At 51.1% G+C, this 20,489-nt stretch overlaps 1 protein-coding gene across 1 annotated transcript; it reads right to left on the bottom strand.

Annotated features, from left to right (window-relative positions):
* Positions 1–4,687: 4,687 nt before the first annotated feature.
* On the bottom strand, positions 4,688–19,085 carry GHRHR (growth hormone releasing hormone receptor). Its single transcript, XM_064290117.1, has 13 exons — positions 18,580–19,085; positions 14,819–14,921; positions 14,569–14,676; positions 13,693–13,790; positions 12,550–12,647; positions 11,587–11,719; positions 9,742–9,895; positions 9,403–9,463; positions 8,817–8,886; positions 7,949–8,040; positions 7,287–7,416; positions 6,616–6,657; positions 4,688–4,836 (listed from the first exon to the last, which is right to left on the bottom strand). The coding sequence occupies exons 1-13, from the start codon at positions 18,634–18,636 to the stop codon at positions 4,711–4,713; spliced, it is 1,272 nt and encodes a 423-aa protein (XP_064146187.1). The 5' UTR covers positions 18,637–19,085; the 3' UTR covers positions 4,688–4,710.
* Positions 19,086–20,489: the final 1,404 nt, after the last annotated feature.

Raw genomic sequence — 20,489 nt, 5'->3', positions numbered from 1 at the left:
ATCATTAAGGCTGTGTGTCTACTTGGCTGGGCCATGTAGTTTGGCAGTATGATGATGTGATCACTTCCATGATAAGATTTGATATAATGTGATCATTTCCATGGTGGGATCTGCTGTGAACAGCCGATCAGTTGAAAGGGAGTTACCTTGGGGGTGTGGCCTGCATCAAATACAAGTAGACTTTCTGGCAAGGCTTTCGAGTTTTGCTCAAAGGGATCCTGCAGCTGGCTCCTGTTATCTGACCTCTGGTTTTGGGGACTTGAGCTAGCAGCTTACCTGCCATCTTGCCTGCTGACCTTGGGATTTGTGGGTTTTCGCAGCCTGAGCCAGAGCCCTGCTGTCTGACTTGCATCTTGGGTTTGCCAGCCCCTGCCGGTGTGTGTAAATCAGGAGAAACCCCCAGCCTGGCCTGTGTTCCAGCTTCTACAGCCTCATGAGCCATTTCCTTAATATAAACCTCTTTCTCTGTATATTTATATGCTTTACTTGTTTTGCTTCTCTATAGAACCAGCCTAAGACAGGTACTAAAAACTTAATATGTGTATTGCCTTAGCTTAAAGTTTTTAGATCTAGGGGTTTCTCCTGGGATTTTTTTTTTATCTTTTTGAGCTGTACATGAAGGATTTTCCACATGGAAGTTTATCATCACAACTATTTATAAAAGGGTTGGCAGCAATGCAGAACCTGACGTTCAGAAGGGGAGAGTGTTGACACATCACAGCTTTGGTGACCAATGTCACAAAACAGTATGTGTATTGTTTCATGAGAAACTAATTCACTCTGTAAACTTTCAGAAAAAAAAATTGGCAGCAACATAAATATTCACCGATCAAAGGTTTGTTAAAAATTACTAGCCGAATGAAGAGTATTACACACACCACACATATCCAATGCCATCGAGTCTATTCTGACTCATGGTGACCCTATAGAGTATTACATAAGCTTTACAAATTATGTAGCAGAAAAAAAAGTTTGCAAATGTTTTTAGCAATCATCAGTTTATTCTTTTTTTTTTTAGTAGTAGCTTTATTGAAATGTAATGTAATCCACATACCAGAAAATTCACTGTTTTAAGTGTATAATTCAGTGACTTTTATATATTCATAAAGTTTTGCAACCATCATCACTATCTAATTTTAGAACATTTCACCATCCCCAATAGAAACCCAGACCCATTAGCAGTCATTCCCCGTTTTTTCCCTCCCCCTCAGCCCCTAACCAAAAAAAACCAAACCCGTTGCCCTCGAGTGGATTCCGAATTGTAGCGACCCTGGGAACCTCTCATCTGTTTTCTGTGTCTATAGATTTACCTATTTTGGATATTTCACACAAATGAAATTATACAACATATAGCCTTTCACTTTGCACAGTGTTTTCAAGCACCATCCGTGTTGTACTATGTATCAGAATTTCTTTTCATTGTGGAATAATACGCCAGTGTACAGATATACCGCATTTTGCTTCTCCATTCATCCTTTGATGGACATGAAGTTGTTTTCACATCTTAGCTATTATGCATAATGCTACCAGTTTTATATAGACATATGTACATGTAAAGTTTTTATAGACATGCATTTTTAATTCTCTTGAATTCAATTCTCTTTTCAATTCTCACTCAGTATCTCAGGAAGAGACTTGCTGGGTCATATGGTAACTTTAAGTTTTTGAGGAACTGCCAAACGGTTCTCCAAAGCAGCTGCACCATTTGACATTCCCACCAGCAATGTATGAGAATTCTAATTTCTCCACATCGTCACTCACACTTGTAACTGCTGTATTTTGTTTATTTTATCCATCCTAGTGGATGTGAAGTGATATCTTACTGCGGTTTTGCATTTTCCTAATGACTAAGGATGCTGAACATCACTTTCATGTGCCTATAGGCCGACTGTATTTCATGTATGTTTATTCTAAATCTAAAAAAACCAGATATCAATTTATGAATATAGTATGGTCTCAACACATTTCAAAAAAGCAGAGGAAAAAACATAAAGAATTAATGATGACTTTCTTTGGGTAATGAGACTATGGCTGATTTTTATTTTTTTAAGTCCTTCTATAGGGTTGCTATGAGTCAGAATCAACTCAATGACAACGTATTTGGTTGGTTTTTTTGTTTGTTTTTTTAATAGCTCTCAAGGAGCCCTGGTGGAGCAGTGGTTAAGACCTTTGCTGCTAACCAAAAAGTCAACAGTTTGAATCCACCAGCTGCTCCTTGGAAACCCTATGGGGCAGTTCTACTCAGCCCTGTAGGGTCACTAGGAGTTGGAACGGATTGAATGGTAATGGGTTGGCTTGGGTTTTTTTATAGCTCTCAAATGTCCTGCAAATGAATATGAATTAGGCCCCTGGGTGGCGAAAATGGTTTGCTCCTAACTACTAGCTGAAATGTTGGTGGTTCAAAACCACCCACAGGTGCCTCAGAAGACAGGCCAGGCATCTGCTTCCAAAAGGCCACAGCCTAGAAGATCCTCCGGACCCAGACACAGTGCTACGCTGCACACACGGGGCTGCGATGACTCAGAATCGGTGTGGTGGTAATGCATTTGGTATATATAGATATATATATCTCAAATGCGCTGTAATGAGTATGAATTACTTTTATGATCTGAGACTAAAGAAAGGAACGAATAATGAGGTTTCCAGACTGGGGCCACACCTTGACATTTGTCTAATCAGGACTTTCATCTAGGCAGTTGGGCATCACGGCCAACGACCTGACCTTGGGTCTCATACCGCTGTGCCTCTTTTCACCAGAACTCACATGAATGTAAGGAGGAAGATTCCATCAGCTCCACCACCAGGCACATGCCTGCAGCCTTATGCACCGACATTGGTGAGGGATTCCCAGTTCCTTCCGTTGCCGGTGCATATGGAAGGGGACCTTATCCAGAGCAGTGAGAGACAACTGAATTCTTTATGCAGAAGAGAAAGCCACCACCGAGGGAGTCATGGGAGGGGAGGAACCCAGGCTTGGGCCCGGATGAGGAAACAGCATCTGGTAGTTAGTCCAGGTGGGCAAGGGTTGAAGAAGGAGATTTAAACTCTTGGAGTGGGAGTGGGGGAAGAAGAAGAATGGCAAGAAAGGCTGATGTAGTGAGGGAAATCTTCCTGGAGGCAAGGGAATGGAGCTGAGTTCAGCAGAACTGTGGATAAAGAAAGAAGGAGCCAGAAAAGAACGAGTTGCCGTTGAGTAGACTCTGACTCACGGCGACCCCATGTGTGTCCAAGTAGAACTGTGCTCCAAAGGGTTTTCAATGGCTGATTTTTCAGAATAGATCACCCGGCCTTTCTTCTGAGGTACCTCTGGGTGGGTTCACACTGCCAGCTTTTCAGTTGGCAGCCAAGCTTGTTAACAGTTTGCACTACCCAGGAACTACAGGCAAAGAAGGGGAGAGATTTAATTCTGACCTGCATAATATTCATTTCTGCCTGTTTTCTGTACTGAAATTCCGTCCTTCCCCATCCACCAACAGTTGCTCAAGGACAGCGCCCAGGTCTTATTCCCACAGAAAAAGGGTGGAAGAAGAATAGACCAGGATGATGGAGTACATTAGGGGAGCCTCACCTGGGAGTGGGGGGTGGCAGACAACAGGCACAGGTGAGGGGTATAGGAAGGTGCAGGTGAAGAGAACGTAAGAACAAGACCTGAGTTGAAGAATCTCCACCCCAGAGAAAAATGGAAAAAGGGACCCAAGCAATCTGCAGAAGACCAAACTCAAAAGGCTAACACAGGCAAGCAGAGATGCTCACACTCGTTAGCTATCAGAGAAATTCAAACAACAATGAAATGTCATTTTGCACACATTTGACTTGCAAACATTAAAAAGCTGGATAACACAAGTGCTGGTGAGGCTGTGAGGACTGAGGAACCTCTGAGCTGCTGGTGGGAGTGCTGGTAGTTTTTGCAGTCGTTCTGGAGAACAATCTGGCACTGCTTATCAATTTAAGAAGCGACAGGACTGGTGACCCAGCACTTCTATCCTGAGTATGTGTCCCACAGAAATACCCCTGCAGGTCCACGGAGGGTGACCCGCAGTGGTGGTGGAGGGAGGGAGAGACGGGGACAGGAAACACATGGGCAATGGTGCCATGTGGTACCTCCCCACAGTCAGAAGCAAGGAACCAGATGCACACAGGGCAACACAGGGGATCTTGTAAAAACAGCCAAGGGGAAAAACGTTAGAAAGAGAATGAGGCATGTAACCAATACGGTTCATGTAAATAAAAATATTGACACACAAAACACTCCGTATTTTGCAAGAACACACAGAAACATAAGTATTCACATTAAACACGTTGGAATGGTTGCCTGTAAAGGAGGGGAATGAGAGTGAGGCTAAAAGATAATAATGTTTTAAAAAATAAAACCACAGCGGGTCCTCGCACACATAAACGATACAAATGTGATATGAACTGAGACATGTGGAGGGCACAACTCTCCGCACCTGAGGTCCAAATAGAGAATGTAGAGCCTCTCCCCTGTAGAGAGGCATTCACTCACTCAACCAGGTATCCCTCAGTTACACAGGCCCTAGGAGGAGGAGTGATGGCTCAGGGCTGGTCCTGCCCAGGGCTCGGCAGTGACTGGAGGGGGGTGGCCTGAGGGCTTTCTGGGGGTGCTGGTCCTTCTTGCTCCCCTGGAGGATGGTAGGCCCCTCGTAGTTGCCCAAGGTCAGGTGTGGACTCCTGTCATGCCATGTGGCCAACCTAGCACACAGATGTCAGCACCTTCACCCCCGAGCTGGAGGGCATCGTACATCTGGCACAGGTTCTCCGGGCTGGCAGAAGCTCAGGGTCATGGCCATGCCACCTTCGAGAGATCTCAGTCCTCACCTCCGGGGACAAGGGAGAGGATGTCAAGAAGGTCCGCTGCCACTTCTTTACTCAACCCCAGTGAGAATGAGGGTGCAGGGAGAGACCACGTGGGAAAAACAGAGATGGGCCGGGAGAAGCCACAGTTGGCCATAGCCACTAAGTATCACCTCTGAAGGATACTACTTCCTCCTTCCTCTGAGTATTTCTGGTCATTTCCTTTAGCTCTTTTCTCTACCTTTTAGCGCTGATTTTGTCAGGACACAGTTAAGACATTTATGGGCTGATTTTTTGAGTTCCTGGCCAGATAACTTCTCCATGTCTGTCTTGCAGGACTTACATCATCCCTGGCTCTGGTGTTCAGTCCTGATCTCTCTCTGTGAGCTGAACTGTGGCTGCTGGAAACCTGTTCTGAGGGCATGACCAGAAGGAGGGGCACTCAGCACCCTGTCTGAGGTGCTGCAGTTGAGGGAGCTGAGGGTAAGGGAAAGAAAAGCAGCCTCAGGGTTAGACTGTCTGCATCTTCACACCTCCAAGGGGCTGCGTGGGGGGCAGGGGCGGTGGGCAGATGCAGAGGGAGCTCATAGGCTGTGGCTGTAGAGAGCGGAATTAGGGCTGGGCTGTGGTGACAGATAAAAGGAAGATAGATTGCTGTTCAACATACAAAGAAGTTTCCGCACAGCTACCTAACCGCAGGAAGAGCCATGCTGGGAGATGGTAAGCTCCCTGTCACCAGAGGGGTGTAACCAAAACTGCTTCCTGACAGAGCCCCTCACAGCTCTCTGTTGAAACCCCATCCCTAGGCTGCACCAGCCCCAGCCAGGGCTGCACCCATGACACCCAGGTGTTATATTTTTGTCTGCATCCCAGACCCCAAATAAGGTGGTGTGAGACACAGAGAGGCTAGGGCAGGAGGGAAAGAAGACAGTCAGAGGGTAGGGAGCGAGGCAGGGACAGAGATGGCAGGTCAGGCAGAGGTACTGCTCCCCAGTAGGAGGACAGGGCACCCACAACCAGATTTAGGCAGATCACAGAGCCCACAGCAAATCCTTGGCCACCAGAGGGAGCCTGTGACCCTTGCCCCGGGAGTCTGGGGCACTGAGCTAAATTCTCCTACCAAAACAATTGTGTCCCGAAGGAAGAATGTATAGTGTCTTTTGGATGGGGCATTTCAATTCACTGCTCATCTGTCTCTGCCACCTTTCATGTTCCCATGTGAGCACCTGCTCCATGTATTCCATCTATGGTTGTGTCTCTCCCTTCTGTTTGGTCTGGTCTCTCTGTATGACTCTCTTCTAGCAGCCCCCTGTCAGTTTCCCCAGCTCTGTTCTGGATCTTCCTCCTTGGCTCAGCATATGACTCTCTTTTCCTAGGCCCCTGTATATCTACCTCTGACTTTCTTGGTTCCTCTGTCTCTGTTCTGTCTGAAAGTCTCTCCCCCAGCTTGCTTATCCCTCCCGTACTCTCCCTTTTGTTCAATTTTAGGAGCACAAAATCAGGGGATCCATTTACCCCGTTTTTGTATCCCTCTCCTGATGCCTAAAAGGCCTCCTCTACCCTGCTGGTGAATGGACAGTATAACTTGGTGCATCCCAGAGGGTGAATGGATAAAATATGTTTACATGAAGCATTCAGGTTCAGTGTGATCCAGGAGCTCAGTATAGACTTTCCCACAATGGATCACAGGGGTCAGGTTTGGGGTGGGTTGAGGTCTACAGGGCTTGGTCAGGAGAGAGGGGGGCTCAGGATTGGTGGGAGGGGCAGGCTTAATGAGTAGGGAGAACCTGGAGAGTCACACACCTCTTGGTTAAGGAAGCAGTACAGGATGGCAACGATGAAACCCTGTGGGGCCAAAGAGAACAGACTCCATCAGAACCCTTTAGCCTGGCCTCAAGTTGTCCGTAGTCTTTCTACAACTTCTCTCCCACCCACATGCAGGCTGTGGCTTGGGTCAAGCTTATGCGAAAGGGAATTTAGATGCATTCATCACTTACTATGTGCATATGGTCTCATGTGATCATCATAGAAAGCCTGCCAGGGCTCTACTATTAGCCCCATTTCTCTGACATTTTTTATTCCTGCGTTTCTTAGTAATAAGCAGCAAGCCTGGCACATAATAGGTGCTCAGTAAAGGTTGGGTAGAAGGATGAACGAGTGGATGGATGGATGGATGGATGGATGGATGGATGGATGGATGGATGGATGGATGGATGGAAGGATGGATGGATGGTGGATGGATGATTGGTCGGATGGGTAGATGAGTGAACGGGTAGTTGAATGAATAGAGAGATGAATGGCTAGAAGATGGACAAGCAGATGAATAACTGAATAGATAGATGAGTGAACAGATGGAAGAATAACTGGCCTAGTAGCCTTCATCCTACCATAAAGTCAGCCAAGGCCCATGGGTAGCAGCACCTCTTTCCTGACCCAGGAGTCTGAGGGAAGGAGTGCCTGTGGAGGCCTCTAACCTGAAAGGAGCCCAGCCCCAGCTCCAGGGGCAGGCGAAGGCCCAGGCCGGCATTGTCAGGCAGGAAGTTGAAGATGATGTAGTGAATTCCAAACAGAGGGATGAGGAAAAGTGTTGACTTGGAGAGCCGCCTGCAGGAGAGGACAAGCCCTAGGCTCGTATTAGGAATTCTTCATGGTTTGCTTCCATCAGGGCCCCTGCTCACCCTCACCTCCCACCACCTCCCCTTTTCCACTCTGTGCACCAGCCATCCTGGAGAACACCATCCTCCCCACATACCCCCTGGGCTTCCTTACTTCTGGGCCCTGGATCCCGCTGTTCCCTGTGCCAAATGCTCTTATCCAGTTTATCCCAGCCAAGGTCCTAAATGCATTTTTCAAAAACCACTTCCTCCTTAATTCACCCTCCCCCCACCAGACTGCCATAGAAATAAATTTCAGTACTTATCAGCCTATCTGACATGGTAACTGTGTGGAGCCTCTATTCTTTCCATATCATGGTCTCCAAATCTATTTCTCTCTGGGAATATCTGGAGCAGTATGGTGCCAGGCTCACCCACCAGATGAAAGAGACCATACTGGCTCCTCTCCCGGCTGCCCTCCCCAGCACCCCCAACACCCCCGCACACATGCACACACACACACACACACACACACTAGGTACCAGTACTGAGACTGAGTGTGGAGGCTGCCCTGAGCCGGCTCCAGTTTCCTCAACAGGATGCGAATAATATTCAGAAAAAGCCCAAAGTTCACCTGGAAATAGAGGTGCGGGAAGATAGAGGGCAGGAGTCAGGGGATGGCCTGGGGCAGCTGGGATGGGGCCCCAGACTAGTTCTTAACTACTGTGTCACCAGGGCTCCCTCTGGGGATTAGAAACCCCAAATCCTTGAGACATGGGGATGGATAGGTAGATGGACACAGAAACCATTGCCCCAGGACTTCTAGCCTGGAGACCAAGGGGTCCCACATGCAAGCCTCAGAGAGGAGGGTAAGGCTCAGCGTCCCCGCCTTTTCAAGTTTTGAGATCAAGGGTGGGAGGTTCCGGCCTTAGCATCCTGCCTCCAGCCACTACCACAGGCTTCTGTGGCACAAATTAAGTATCCCTCAGTTTGCACAATTGCTAAGTTGGAAAAAATTCACACATTCACTGAGACCATGCAAAACAGTCCTGGACGCCTCTGTTTCATGTGTGGGAGCAGGTGGGGGGCTCACCTGCAGGACCTCTCCGATCCACCTCCCTGCCTACCTGTCTCTCCCTGCAGTATAGTGCCTGACCTGGAACTAGGGCACCACATTCATCAAAACTCCGAGCTGGCAGGGGCCTGAGCACTGATTAAGACCACCCCCCTGGCTTTACCTGGGCCTGGAATATTGAGGCCCACAGACGGTGTCCCTGAAAAGTGGGGGTGGAGCTGGGCTGGAACCCAGGCTTCCTGACTCCCAGCCTGAATTTGTGTTTCCTGCTGTGGACAGCCCCTTGCTGAACCAGGGAGGCTGACTGAATGAAGCAAAGGGCCCCAGGGACTGACCCCAACAGAGAGGATGATGGGCCCCTTGATGATCCACCAGTAGGGGGAGCTGTCGTCCAGGTCCCAGCACCTGGGGAGAGGACAAACCAGGGCTGAAGTTGGGGATACCAGGATGCAGTCGCTGCAAAGTACACTTTTCCGTGGTAGCCCATGCCTTTTCCTCCTCGCATCTCTGTACCTGCTGGCCTCAGACTGTCTGTCCTCTCTCTAGCATTCAAGCCTTCCAGCTTCAACTCTCTTACCTCCTCCCTCAGCCAATTAGCCACCCCACTTCCAAAGGGACACTCTCACGTGCTGGGCTCACCCTTTCTTTCCACCAAGGTGGATGAACTCGTGTTTGCTGATTTCTTCCTGGCCCCCAACACTCTCTCTCTTCCAGGAGGCCCCCACTGCTACCTCTGAGCCCACGCCCTGAGAATCGAAGCCCCCTCTCTCGCCCCAGGTTACAAGCCCTGCTCCCCGCCAGCCTGGGAATTCCCTGAGGGCCGCACCCATGTTTCCTCCTCCTCTTTCCAACTTGGAGAAGAGCCAGATTTCCCAATTGTCCTCTCCCTGCCCCATGCAATTCCATACAGGTCAGACTCACGCAATATCCTCGAAGGCCCACTTGCAGCCCACCCAGGTCCCAATGAAGAGCACTGGAAACCCTGTGGGGACCACAGAGGGGACACAAGTGAAGTGTCTGCATCTGAGACTCTGAGGCCTACCCTCCTCCTGCCCCTGGCCAGCCACGCAGGCAAGACCAGTGAAAGCCCGGAAGCGTGCTCCCCTCCCCTGTACTTGCTGTGTGGCTGTGGCCCATTCCCTCCCCTCTCTGGTCCTCAGAGTCATCATCAGTGAGGTGAAGGCACCTCTGTGTGAGCTCCCTGGCCTTCCCAGCCCTCTGCCTCCCCCACTGCACCCAAACTCAGCCCTCAGTGCTCACCCCAGCCAGCAAGAGCCAGCCACCAGAAGGGGCACCTCACACTGGGTGACGTGGAAGCCAAGAGACAGGTCAGGTAGACAGCTTCGGCCAACAGCCAGCTGAAGTTGGTCATGGTGGCAAAATGGGAGGCAGCCACGGAGATCTTGCACAGAGCCTGAGGGTGGGGGACTGGGTGCTTCAGAGCTGGGACACCCACTAGGCCCCAACTCAAGACACTCCACTCAGACCATGAACCTCCAGGCCGCCTCCCCCTCAGGTGGCCCCAGAGGGGTGGGGCAGTACAGTGTGGTGTGCAGGAGCACAGATTCAGGACCCAGACAACCTAGATTCAAACCCCATCACCCATTAGCAGTGTGAGCCTCCCTGTGCCTGAGCTTTTCATCCCTAGAAGGAAAAACACCACCTACCTCACGGCCTGGTCATAAGGGTTAAATGGAAACTCTATGTAAGAGTTGCTATGACTTTCCCTTTCATCCCATCCTTCCTGAGCTCAAGTCCACCCCTAAACCCCTCTCCCAAGAAAAAAAAACAGTGACTTTCAAGTTGATTCTTTGATTCTGACTCAAGGCGACCCCATGTGTATCACAGCGGCACTGTGCTCCACAGGGTTTCAGTGTTTGATTTTTAGGAAGCACATCACTAAGGCCTTTCTTCCGACATGCCTCTGGGTGACTCGAACCACCAACATTTTGATTAGCAGCTAAGCATTTTAATGGCTGGAACCTCCCAGGGACTAGAGTCCATCCCTAGAGCTGGCAACATCGAAGAGCACTGATTGGTGTACAGCTCAGTCCCACAAGCTTGCTCGTGTGGACCGTGCCTTCATCCACGGCTTCACTTCACAGAACCCAGCCGCTCTGAGAGCTGGCCCTTTGTGGGGTGACCTTGCTGACTGCCAGGCTCTCTGTGCCCCAGGCCCCTCCTCTACAAGATGGGATTCAAGTCAGACTTTCCTCTTCAGGTCATTTTGAAGGTCAAAGGAGATAATATATGTAAAGCGTTGAATGCAATGTCTGGCACATAATAAAGGCTCAATATATATTATTGTTAATACTTTAATTAAGGTCATTGGTGAGTGTGTTCACTCATTTATCTGCTCATTTCCAGCATTCTTAGAGTGCATGCTATGTGCTGGGCCTCTGCGCTCTACCCAACTTCCTTTTTTGTGTGTGTTTTTTCAATCTTTTCTTTTCCTTCCCACCCATTTCCTAATCTGACTTGTCGGTTTCTCAGACATGCCCCAGTCCGCTAGCCTCCTAGAGTTTGTTCGCACTGGTCCCTCCCTTTGGTGTGTCCTCTCTCCCCATCTCCCTGTCATTGCTGCCGACCTGGCTCCCAAACTGCCTCCTCCCTGAAACCCTCTCTGTTCTCTCCCAGCTCTCAGTTTCCTGCACCTGGTAGTCCCATCATCTGTGTGCATGGTGTCCCCCGGGGAGCCCTGTGTGTTTCCTGAAGGAGGGGCCCAGCTCTCTCTCCACTCCTAACCCCACCCTCAGCCACAAGTACAGTGAGTGCTCCTTGGAGGGATGAAATGAAGAGACCCGTGGAATAAAACAGGGCCTAAATGGGAGTACAGAATGCAGAGCGTAAAGCAGACCAAAGGATATGGAGTGGAGATCAGGCCGTGGAGAGGGGCATGGATTGGCATGGTGGTCTAGGAAGAGGGACTTAGGGCCTGATTGGGGAGAGGGCAGAAGGGGACAGGGCGCTTCCTTGTTTGGGAACCGGCAAGGGCACAGTCTCAGGGTGAGCCAATAGACAGGGCAGTATTGGGCAGGTTCATCTGGGTTTTTAATCCAACCCTCCCCCACCCCCCACCCCCCCCACCCCCATCATGGCCATTACAGTGGAGAAGCTGCAGTGGTCAGTGTTGTCACCGTGGAAGAGGGTGGCATCCTTCAGGAACACGGCTCCTGCTTTGAGGATAAAGGTGGCGAACAGCTGGGTGTGGACATAGTTGCGAGGGCAGTGGAGCCTCCTGGAGGGGGTGGGAAGATGAGAAACAGGAGGCCAGGTGGGAGAGAGGCTTCTGGTATGCTCACAGCAGGGGCCTGGTTTAGCAGGCTGAGCAGGGCTGGGAGGTGAACAGAGTTGAGTTGTTGAGCTGAAATGAAGTGAATTGAATTGAACTGAAGTTGGGTTGAGTTGAGTTGAAGTGAAGTAAGCTGAATTGAACTGGAGGCCTCAGTCTTAGCTTTGCAGGACAGCTGATCAACCAGAGCCCTGGGCTCAGTCTCATTGAGGGAACAGAGGAAGAAACCAGATCCTGCCTTCAGGGAGCTCAGAGTCTGGGAGACAGATGTGAGGACAAGGGTACTGTCCGTGGGAGTCCCCTGGATCAGAGAGACAAGGCTCACCCCATGGGACAGAGGAAGGCACAGGCTGGGTGTGATCAAGGGCTGGAGTAAGGGGTTCAGACTCTGAAGGCTGGGGCTTTCAAGGAGGAATGGTCAGAGGGTTTGAACAGCCAAGACAAGCTGTTGCATACCTTTGGAAGAGACAAAGAGGATTCTGAGAAGCAGATGGGAGCTGGGCTTTGAATTTTGACAGATATAAATACATTGAGAAAGAAGGAAGTCAGCATTCCCAATAAATAGAAACAGTGTGAGCAAAGATGTGGAACTGGGAAGGAGATCTGGTGTGTGAAGAGGTGGGTTTGTATGCTGGGGAAAGGGAAGGAAAATTTAGAAATATACAGGGAGCCTAGATCTGGGAATCTCTTGAATGTCCAGGCAAGGAACTGGACTTGGTCATCTGGGTAATAGGGAGTCATTGAAAGTTCTTGAGCAGGTGAAGAGAATAGCAAACCTGAGAGCAACCAGGATGGCGATGGCCACGAAGAGTGTCACAACAGAGATGCTGTGGCCCATGGTATAGATGATCTTCACCGTGGAAAAGTAAGATTTCTGGGGAGGGTGGAGACAAGCAGGTCTCAGCTCCTGGGCCTTTGGAAAAGGGAGGCTGAGGGATCAGGCAAAACGCCCCCATTTGGTGGCAGGGATGTCCTTCCCACTGAAAGCCCCCTCTGTGCATTGAAGCTCTTGTTTACAACCTGCCTCCCACCTGACCTGAGGTGAGGGAGTGGGAGAGGAGCAGGACTGGAGGTGCTTCTTGCTCTGGGGGCCAACAGAGGCAGCAGAAGAAACTACATGTCTCTGGCAGATGACAAAAGCTCAAGAGGAAATTGGGCTTGTTTATTGACATCCAGCTTGCTCACCGGTTTGGGAACAGAGCGTCCCCAAATCTAGGGGACAGCTACAGGCAAGCAGGCAGGCAGAGAAAATCTCTCGCCTTGCCCAGTGTTTGGATCAATCAAAGCCCAGCCTGGCCCCAGAGACAAGAAACTGAGGGTGTATCCTGGAGGCAGGAGCAGGGCTTGGTGCTCCCTCCAGTTCCAATTCTCCTGTGGGATTCAGGCAGTCACGGCCTCCTTCTGACTCAGTTTTTTCTTCTGAAAAACAGTCAGGCTATGCTTACCTTTAGAGGCTGAGGGGAGAGAGACATGAGATTATGCGCACGTAAGTGCCAGCTGGAGTTAGAGCATTTCTGGGCTCACTCTGGACTTGAATTTCCTTTACTTAACTCAAACCGTAGCCATGCAAACCAACCAGAGAGGGAAAGGAACTTGCTCAGGGCAAAAAAGCACTCAAAGGCCTGGACATAGAGAGGGTACACCAAGAAGACCGTGAACAGTGCATTTCCCACCTGCCCTCAGCCTCCCCTCCTCTCCAAACAAACGGTAAGAAGGTGACCTACACTTGACCATTGAGCAAATTAGCATAAGGATCCCTCTCCTCCTGGCACTTTACTGCCATCTGCTGGAAGACTGCTGTAATTAATATTCCAATCTGATGTTGGCTACAGAGGGAATGGCAGCCCCCACAGTTGTACAGTCCATCACCCATGCAAACACCCACCAAGGAAGGGTCCAGGAAGCCGGGAGCCTCTTACCTCCTCAGCCAGCAGCTCCAGGGGCACAGGGCAGGCCACAGGGTAAGGCGGGAAGGGCTCCGACCAGCCCGTGACGGTGCAATCCCGCTTCACAGCCCCTGGGAAGAAAGGAGAGGGAGGGAAACAGAGTCTCAGATTGTAATTCCTCCCCTCTCCCCAGGACACCATTGAGTGACCCTGGAAGGACTCGCATAGACAGACCCTTTTGGGAGCAGAGAAAGTGACCTTCCTTGCAAAGGCCTGGGTTCCAGGCCCAGCCTGCATGGGACACACTCCAGGCCCTTTCCTCTGTGCCCTCAGAGTTGCCAGCTGTTAAGCAGAGAGAATCCTTCCCTTGAAGATGAGCTGCAGGGGAGTTTGCGGGGAGCAGAAAGCAGTGAGTTAGGCCTCCAAGGTTCTAAGGTTAGAGTGAAGAAAGGAGGCCCTTGGCCCTTGATGGGGTTGAACTTCCCAGACACCCACCCAGAGAGGCGAGGCAGAGGAGTGGGGGTGCCCTTGTGCCCTCCTTTGCCAGGATCCATTCTGGGCAACTAGTATCATCTGAGCAGTCAGACAGAGGGGCCCTGCTGTCCTCCCCAACAGAGCCTTGGGCCAGTGCCTTTGGGTACTGGGCCCAGAACCTAAACTCGCCACACTAATTCTCCTGCCCTGGGTAGCAAGTACTCTTATTCTCCCCAGTTCACAGCTAAGGAAGGTGAGGGTCAGAAGGTTGACTGACTTGCCTAAGGTCACACTGGAAGAGGGGAAGTTGGTATTTAAATCCAGATTGTCCTGCCTCCCAAGCCAGGGATGTGTCCACCACGTTCTGCCATGACCACAGGAAACCACCTTCTCCTTCCCCACCCACACACACACACCATGCCCAGCACTCCTTACCTGACTCTGAGCTGAAGTGAGAGAAGAAATCTGGGCAGGGAAGAGTGACCCACTCGCCAGAGCCTGCCTTCGGCCAGCACAGTAGCCCATCCCAGGTGGTAGGGCAGCCTAGATTGAGAGACAGGGCAATGTCAACTCGGCCCATGAGAAGGCTCCTCTAGCATTCTGAGTGGTGAGGCTGCAAGAAATCAAGGGTTCAGAGAAGCCTCCTCCCACCCTTCAGCCCCCACTTCCCTCCCAAGCCCCATACCCAGGGTGGTGTTGGGCATCCTCTCTGCTGCTTGAAGACACACATGCTCATCCTCTCTCAACTGCATGAGGAAGTCACATTCTGGGTGCACAAGACCCAGTGCCTGCAGGAAAGAGTTACCGGATGAGGCGAGCCCATCAGACGCTCCTTTAAGGTCCACTGGCCCAAATAACCTGAGCACAGAGAATTTCTGTGCCCCTAATCCTAATCACATGGCCTGGCTCACAGGACATATAAGATGTATTGGATGAATATTTGGGTAAATGTATGTATGGATAGCTGGGTGGATGGATGATGGGTGGGTGGATGGATGGATGGCTGGATGGATGGATGGATGGGTGTGTGGATGGATGGATGGGTGGGTGGATGGATGGCTGGGTGGATGGCTGGCTGGATGGATGGGTGGGTGGGTGGATGGATGGATGGGTGGGTGGATGGATGGCTGGGTGGATGGCTGGGTGGATGGATGGATGGGTGGGTGGGTGGGTGGATGGATGGATGGGTGGGTGGATGGATGGCTGGGTGGATGGGTGGGCGGGTGGATGGGTGGGCGGGTGGATGGGTGGATGGATGGATGGGTGGGTGGATGGATGGCTGGGTGGATGGGTGGGCGGGTGGATAGGTGGGTGGGTGGGTGGATGGATGGATGGATGGATAGACAGACAGACAGATGATAAGTGAATAGAAACTTAGGAAGATTAATAAATGTATTGAATATGTTATGTGCACCACTTCAAAATTCTCTGGGGCTCTCCTCTTACTACAGCAACAACTGCAGTGCCCAGTAGTCTGCAAGGTCATCCATGTTGGACAGGTCTCAGCAGAGCTTCCAGACTAAGACAGACTAGGAAGAAAGGCCTGGTGATCTACTTCTGAAATTTTGCCCGTGAAGACCCTAAGGATTACAACAGATGAGCCCCCTAGGGTGGAAGACACTCCAAATACACAGTGGCCACAATAATGGACTCAAACATACCAACGATCATGAGGATGAAGCAGGATCATGAAACATTTCATTCTCTTTTACATGGGATTGCCATGAGTTGGAGCGAACTTGACAGCAACTAACAACGACAGTCTGGTTTGAAATACAGGTATCATGAAGAGTGCAGGGGGTGTGAGACAGGGGCTGAAACCAGAGTTGGGACGGTGGACAGTGAGTGACCACCCAGGAGGAATCCAAGGACCTTGCTACAGAGCTGTGGGCTAGGAGATGAGGAAGAGGCCCAACCCAGCAAGTGGGGCCACCCCTACCAGCCCTGTCACTGGAGAGGGGGCCACTCCAGTCCCCGATCTGCTGATCCCACTTTCCAAAACCGAGTTTGGGCTCAACTGCTCAATAGTTCTGCCATCTCCTGTGTAGTCCTGTGGGGCCTTAGGCTGCAGATGTCTCCGACCGTCCAGGCTCTGTGTCTCCATTTTGGTGGATGCCCAAACTGCTCTCGGTTTCCCTTCAAGACTCAGTGACCCCAGGCCTGTATGCGGCCCGGTCTCATCTGCCCAGAACATACTAAGCACAGGAATGCAGGAAGGTTTGGAGGCAGGCAAGCCTCATTGAGATGTTCTTATCCAGCAGCCTAGTTGTAACCCTGGGGTGTTTAGAGAGCCGTAGTCTCTGCCTGTCCTTCCTTTGTCACCAATCTGGGAGCCCCAGTCCTTCTGGGAACATATCAGAGCCTGTGTGGGGAGCCACTGAGGCCAGAGGGACTAGGGTATTGATGGGCAGCTTCCAACCAAGAAGAAGGAATGGCAGCCCCCACCAGGCAAATTAACCAGGTAAGCACAATATACACCAGCTTGCATTGAGCAAGGTACACACGCACTTAACTGTATTTACTTGCTAATTTGTGGTGAGGAATTTCACAGGTGAAATTGTGCACTGCAGATTGGTGGGAAGGCACAATTGGGCCCGTGCATACCTTGCTTATTGGGTAGTCCAGCCCTGGCCCCCACACTTCCTCAGGGAAGCAGGAAAATACTGGGAAGCCCAACTAATCACCCGGATGTGGGGACTCAGGGCCAGCTAAAAAGCAGTGACTGTCGGGGGAAGGGGACTGGGAAGGCGACCCAAAGGCTGTCTCAGTTCACCCCAGCTCACATACTGAATCCCACTCTATCCCAAAGGCACACTCCATCTTCCTCAACACTGGCCTCGCCTATGGAGAGTGGAGCCTTCCCTGGGAGACGCCAGCCTTGGCTGCTGAATGACCACCAGAGGGCCTCGGTTCCCCCTCCAAAGGTAAAGCTTTCAGTGTGGGGCTCGCACAGGTAAGAGGAATGAGGCTGCCCTCAGCCCAGATGAAGAGGGCATGGAAGGTCCATGCATGGCACCCTATGCCTAGCCCTTGACAAACCAGCTTTCACCAAAGGCACAACAACCCTGCAAGTAGGTAGCACTTTCATTCTTTACAAAAGCAGCAAGTTAGGCTCAGGAAGGGTGGAATTTACCCGGGGTCACACAGCTAGTTTGATGGGGCCAGGGTTCAAGCCGAGGCCTGTGTCTCTGGCATCAGGTGCAGCAAGGGCGCTGGGGGTGGCACCTCCCCCCAACAAGCCAGGGGAACTGAGGCAACAGGGGAAAAGGAGGTCCCAGTCCATATGGCTCTGAGGAGCTCCTGGGAGCTGGGGCTGCCCCACCCAGTACGTTGTGGCTACCCTCCTGGTCCCTGCTGTCACATGGTGGAACATCCTGGAAAATACGCAGGATAATTGCAGGACGTACAGAGGGGCCCCTCTGTCCTGCTGCCTATTCTCCAGCGTTCTAGGCCTCAGAGCAATATTTGGCACCAAACACTTCTCCAGGGCATATTGTGAGAGGAAAACCCAAAACCAAACCAAACCCACTGCCATGGAGGTGATTCTGACTCGTAGTGACTCTGAAGGACAGAGTAGAACTGCCCCATAAGGTTTCCAAGGCTGTAATCCTGTAATCTTTACAGAAGCAGACTGCCGCATCTTTCTCCCGCAGAGCACCTGGTGGGTTCAAACTGCCAACCTTTTGGTTAGTAGCCAAGCACTTTAACCACTGCGCCACCAGGGTTCCATTTTGTGAGAATGCCAGAGGGGAGCAGTTGGTTCTCCAAATACTACTCAGGCCCTACTCAGTCCTGGGGCCAGCTCTGGCCACGCACTCCTAGAGGGAAACATCAGAGCTGGAGCACAGTTCAAGGAGTCATGGGGAGACAGAGGGACCTGAAAACCTTATCAGAGGAGGAGTGCGTATAAGAAGTGGGGATGCATAGCTGAGAGGAGGCCCTGGGTGGTATAAACTTGTAACACACTCTGCTGCTAACTGAAAGGTTGAAGGCTCGAGTGCACCCAGAAGTGCCCTGGAAGAAAGGCCTGGCGAACTACTTGCAAAAAAAATCAGCCTGGAAAACCCTATGGCACACAGGTCTACTCCGACACGTATAGGGTCACCATGAGTTAGATTCAACTCAAGGGCAACTGGAAGCTGAGAGGAACAGGTAGCTTGGGATGTAAGGAGTTGGTGCTGACTTTGTCTCCCCAGTTCTGAGGCATACCTTGGGTGTGATGGCCCGGGCTTCCCAAGGTAGCATAGGCTGCCTGGACAAGGGAAGGACGGAGCCCCTGTGTCAGGAGTTCTCCAAGCCAGGGCCCGCGCCTGCATGGTAGGGACCCCCGTGCTGGGTGTGGGCAGTGGAGTCTCGGCAGACTCCAGCTGGGCCCCCATCTGGCCGTTGGGCTCCAAGATCAGGAGCCCAGTGGGAGAGGCAGGAGGGTCTGAGCCAGGTACTCACGGTCGGTAAGAGGTTCAGCAAGCAGAGGATGGAAGCACCCCACAGCCGCCTGTCCATAGTGGGCTTAGCGTGGCTCCGTCAGCCTGGGGAGCCTCTGCCTTCTTTCCTCTCCCACCTTCTATCCTCTGCTGCTTCAGCTGCTGCCACCACCTCTGCCCCCCTTCCCAGGTGGCTGTTTGCATAGGCAGGAGCCAGCAAAGGGGACAGAACCAGCTGAATATTCACCAGGGCTGCAGGGCATCTTGTCCAACTCAGCCCTGGCCCTGAGGCTGGAACAAGGTATCCCCAGCAGGGAGAGGCTGAGCCCTCCACCCCTTCCACATCATCTGCAAGTCTGCCTGTGTGTTTGTCCTAATGACAAAGACCCAGAGAGGTGACATCCACAATTACCTTCCCTGACCCGGTTAGCCAATACTCTTAACCATTTTCTGTCTGAGCCCAATTCTCTGTTGGTCTACACAGTGGAGTTGTTATTGGTTGCCACTGAGTTGGCCCCCAACTCATGGTGACCCCATGTGCAAGGGAAAAAAATGTTGCCCAGTCCTGCATTAAGCTCATGATTGGTTTCGGATCCAATTGTTACGATTTATAGAATTTTTATTGGCTTATTTTTGGAACTAGACCTCCAGGCCTTTCTTCCTTGTCTGTGTTACTCTGGAAGCTCCGCTGAAATTTGTTCAGTGTCATAGCAACATGTAAGCCTCCAATAACAGATGGGTGGTGGCTGCACATAAGGTGAATTGGCCAGGAATCAAACTCCAGTCTCCTACATGGAAAGCAAGAATTCTACCACTGACCCACTGATGACCTCACACAGTGGAGAGACCACCCCCCTAAAAAATGAAAGGGCCTCAGAGAAGAGGAAGGAGACCTGGGCCTGCCTTCGGGGCGCCTCCAGGTTGGTTGGTGATCCCAGCCTCAGCCCTGGAGAGAGCTCAGAGCTGTGGGGACCCAGCAGACGTAGGAGCTGGGGGAGAGACAGCAGGGGCCAGAGGGGAAGAATAAGCTGAGAAAAGGAGGTGATCCGTACCTCCGGCATGGGCTGGCCAAGAAGAGTAAGAGCGGCAGGACCCCATTTCTTTCCCTCGCTAGGATGCCAGCCTGGATGGTGGGGTAAAGTCTGGAAATATCAAGGCTCTAGAACTCACATCACCATGAAAAGGCTTGTCTACCTGTCTCCCAGAAATCCTTGTGGTAGCAGGGAGAGTTGAGCCTTGAGGGGTCCCTCATGGAGCTAGGCCAAGCTGAATGGGGGTCCTCCAGTGCAGGAATGGGAGGGCTTGTACAGCCACTAGAATCATTTTGAGCCTTCATTGCCTGGTCTCTCTCTTTTTTTTTTTTTTTGTAAAGATATGTATAACACAACATTTGCCAATTCAAGATTTTTCGTGTATACAATTTACTGACACTAATTATGTTAGTAATGTGCAACTATCACCAATATCCATTGCCACATTTCACGATAACCAGAAACTCACTGCTTCCTAAACAATGACTCCCCTTCCCCCTCCCTCCTGCACCTCCCATTAAAAACCAACCCATGGCCACCCCATGTGATACAGAATAGAACGGCTCCATTGGATTTTCTTGGCTGTAGTCTCTACAGAAGCAGACGGCCAGTCTTTTCTTCCACAGTGCCACTGGGTAGATTCGAGTCACCAACCTTTACACTGGTTGTTTTTGTTTTTGTTGTTGACTCATGGCAACCTCATGTGTGCAGAGTAGGACCGCTCCATAGGATTTTCAAGGCTATGACCTTGCAGAAGCAGAGTGCCAGGCCTGACTTCCTTGGCACTTCTGGGTGGGTTCAAACCACCAGCCTTTGGGCTAGTAGTCAAGCGCGTAGCTGTTTTCACCATCAGATGAGTGCAAATCTTTTGCACCACTCAGGGACCCCTCCCACCCTGTAA

The sequence above is a fragment of the Loxodonta africana genome, chromosome 8, assembly GCF_030014295.1.
Source record: "Loxodonta africana isolate mLoxAfr1 chromosome 8, mLoxAfr1.hap2, whole genome shotgun sequence".
In the NCBI taxonomy this organism is placed as follows: domain Eukaryota; kingdom Metazoa; phylum Chordata; class Mammalia; order Proboscidea; family Elephantidae; genus Loxodonta; species Loxodonta africana.
This window is presented reverse-complemented; position numbering and strand designations above follow the sequence as displayed.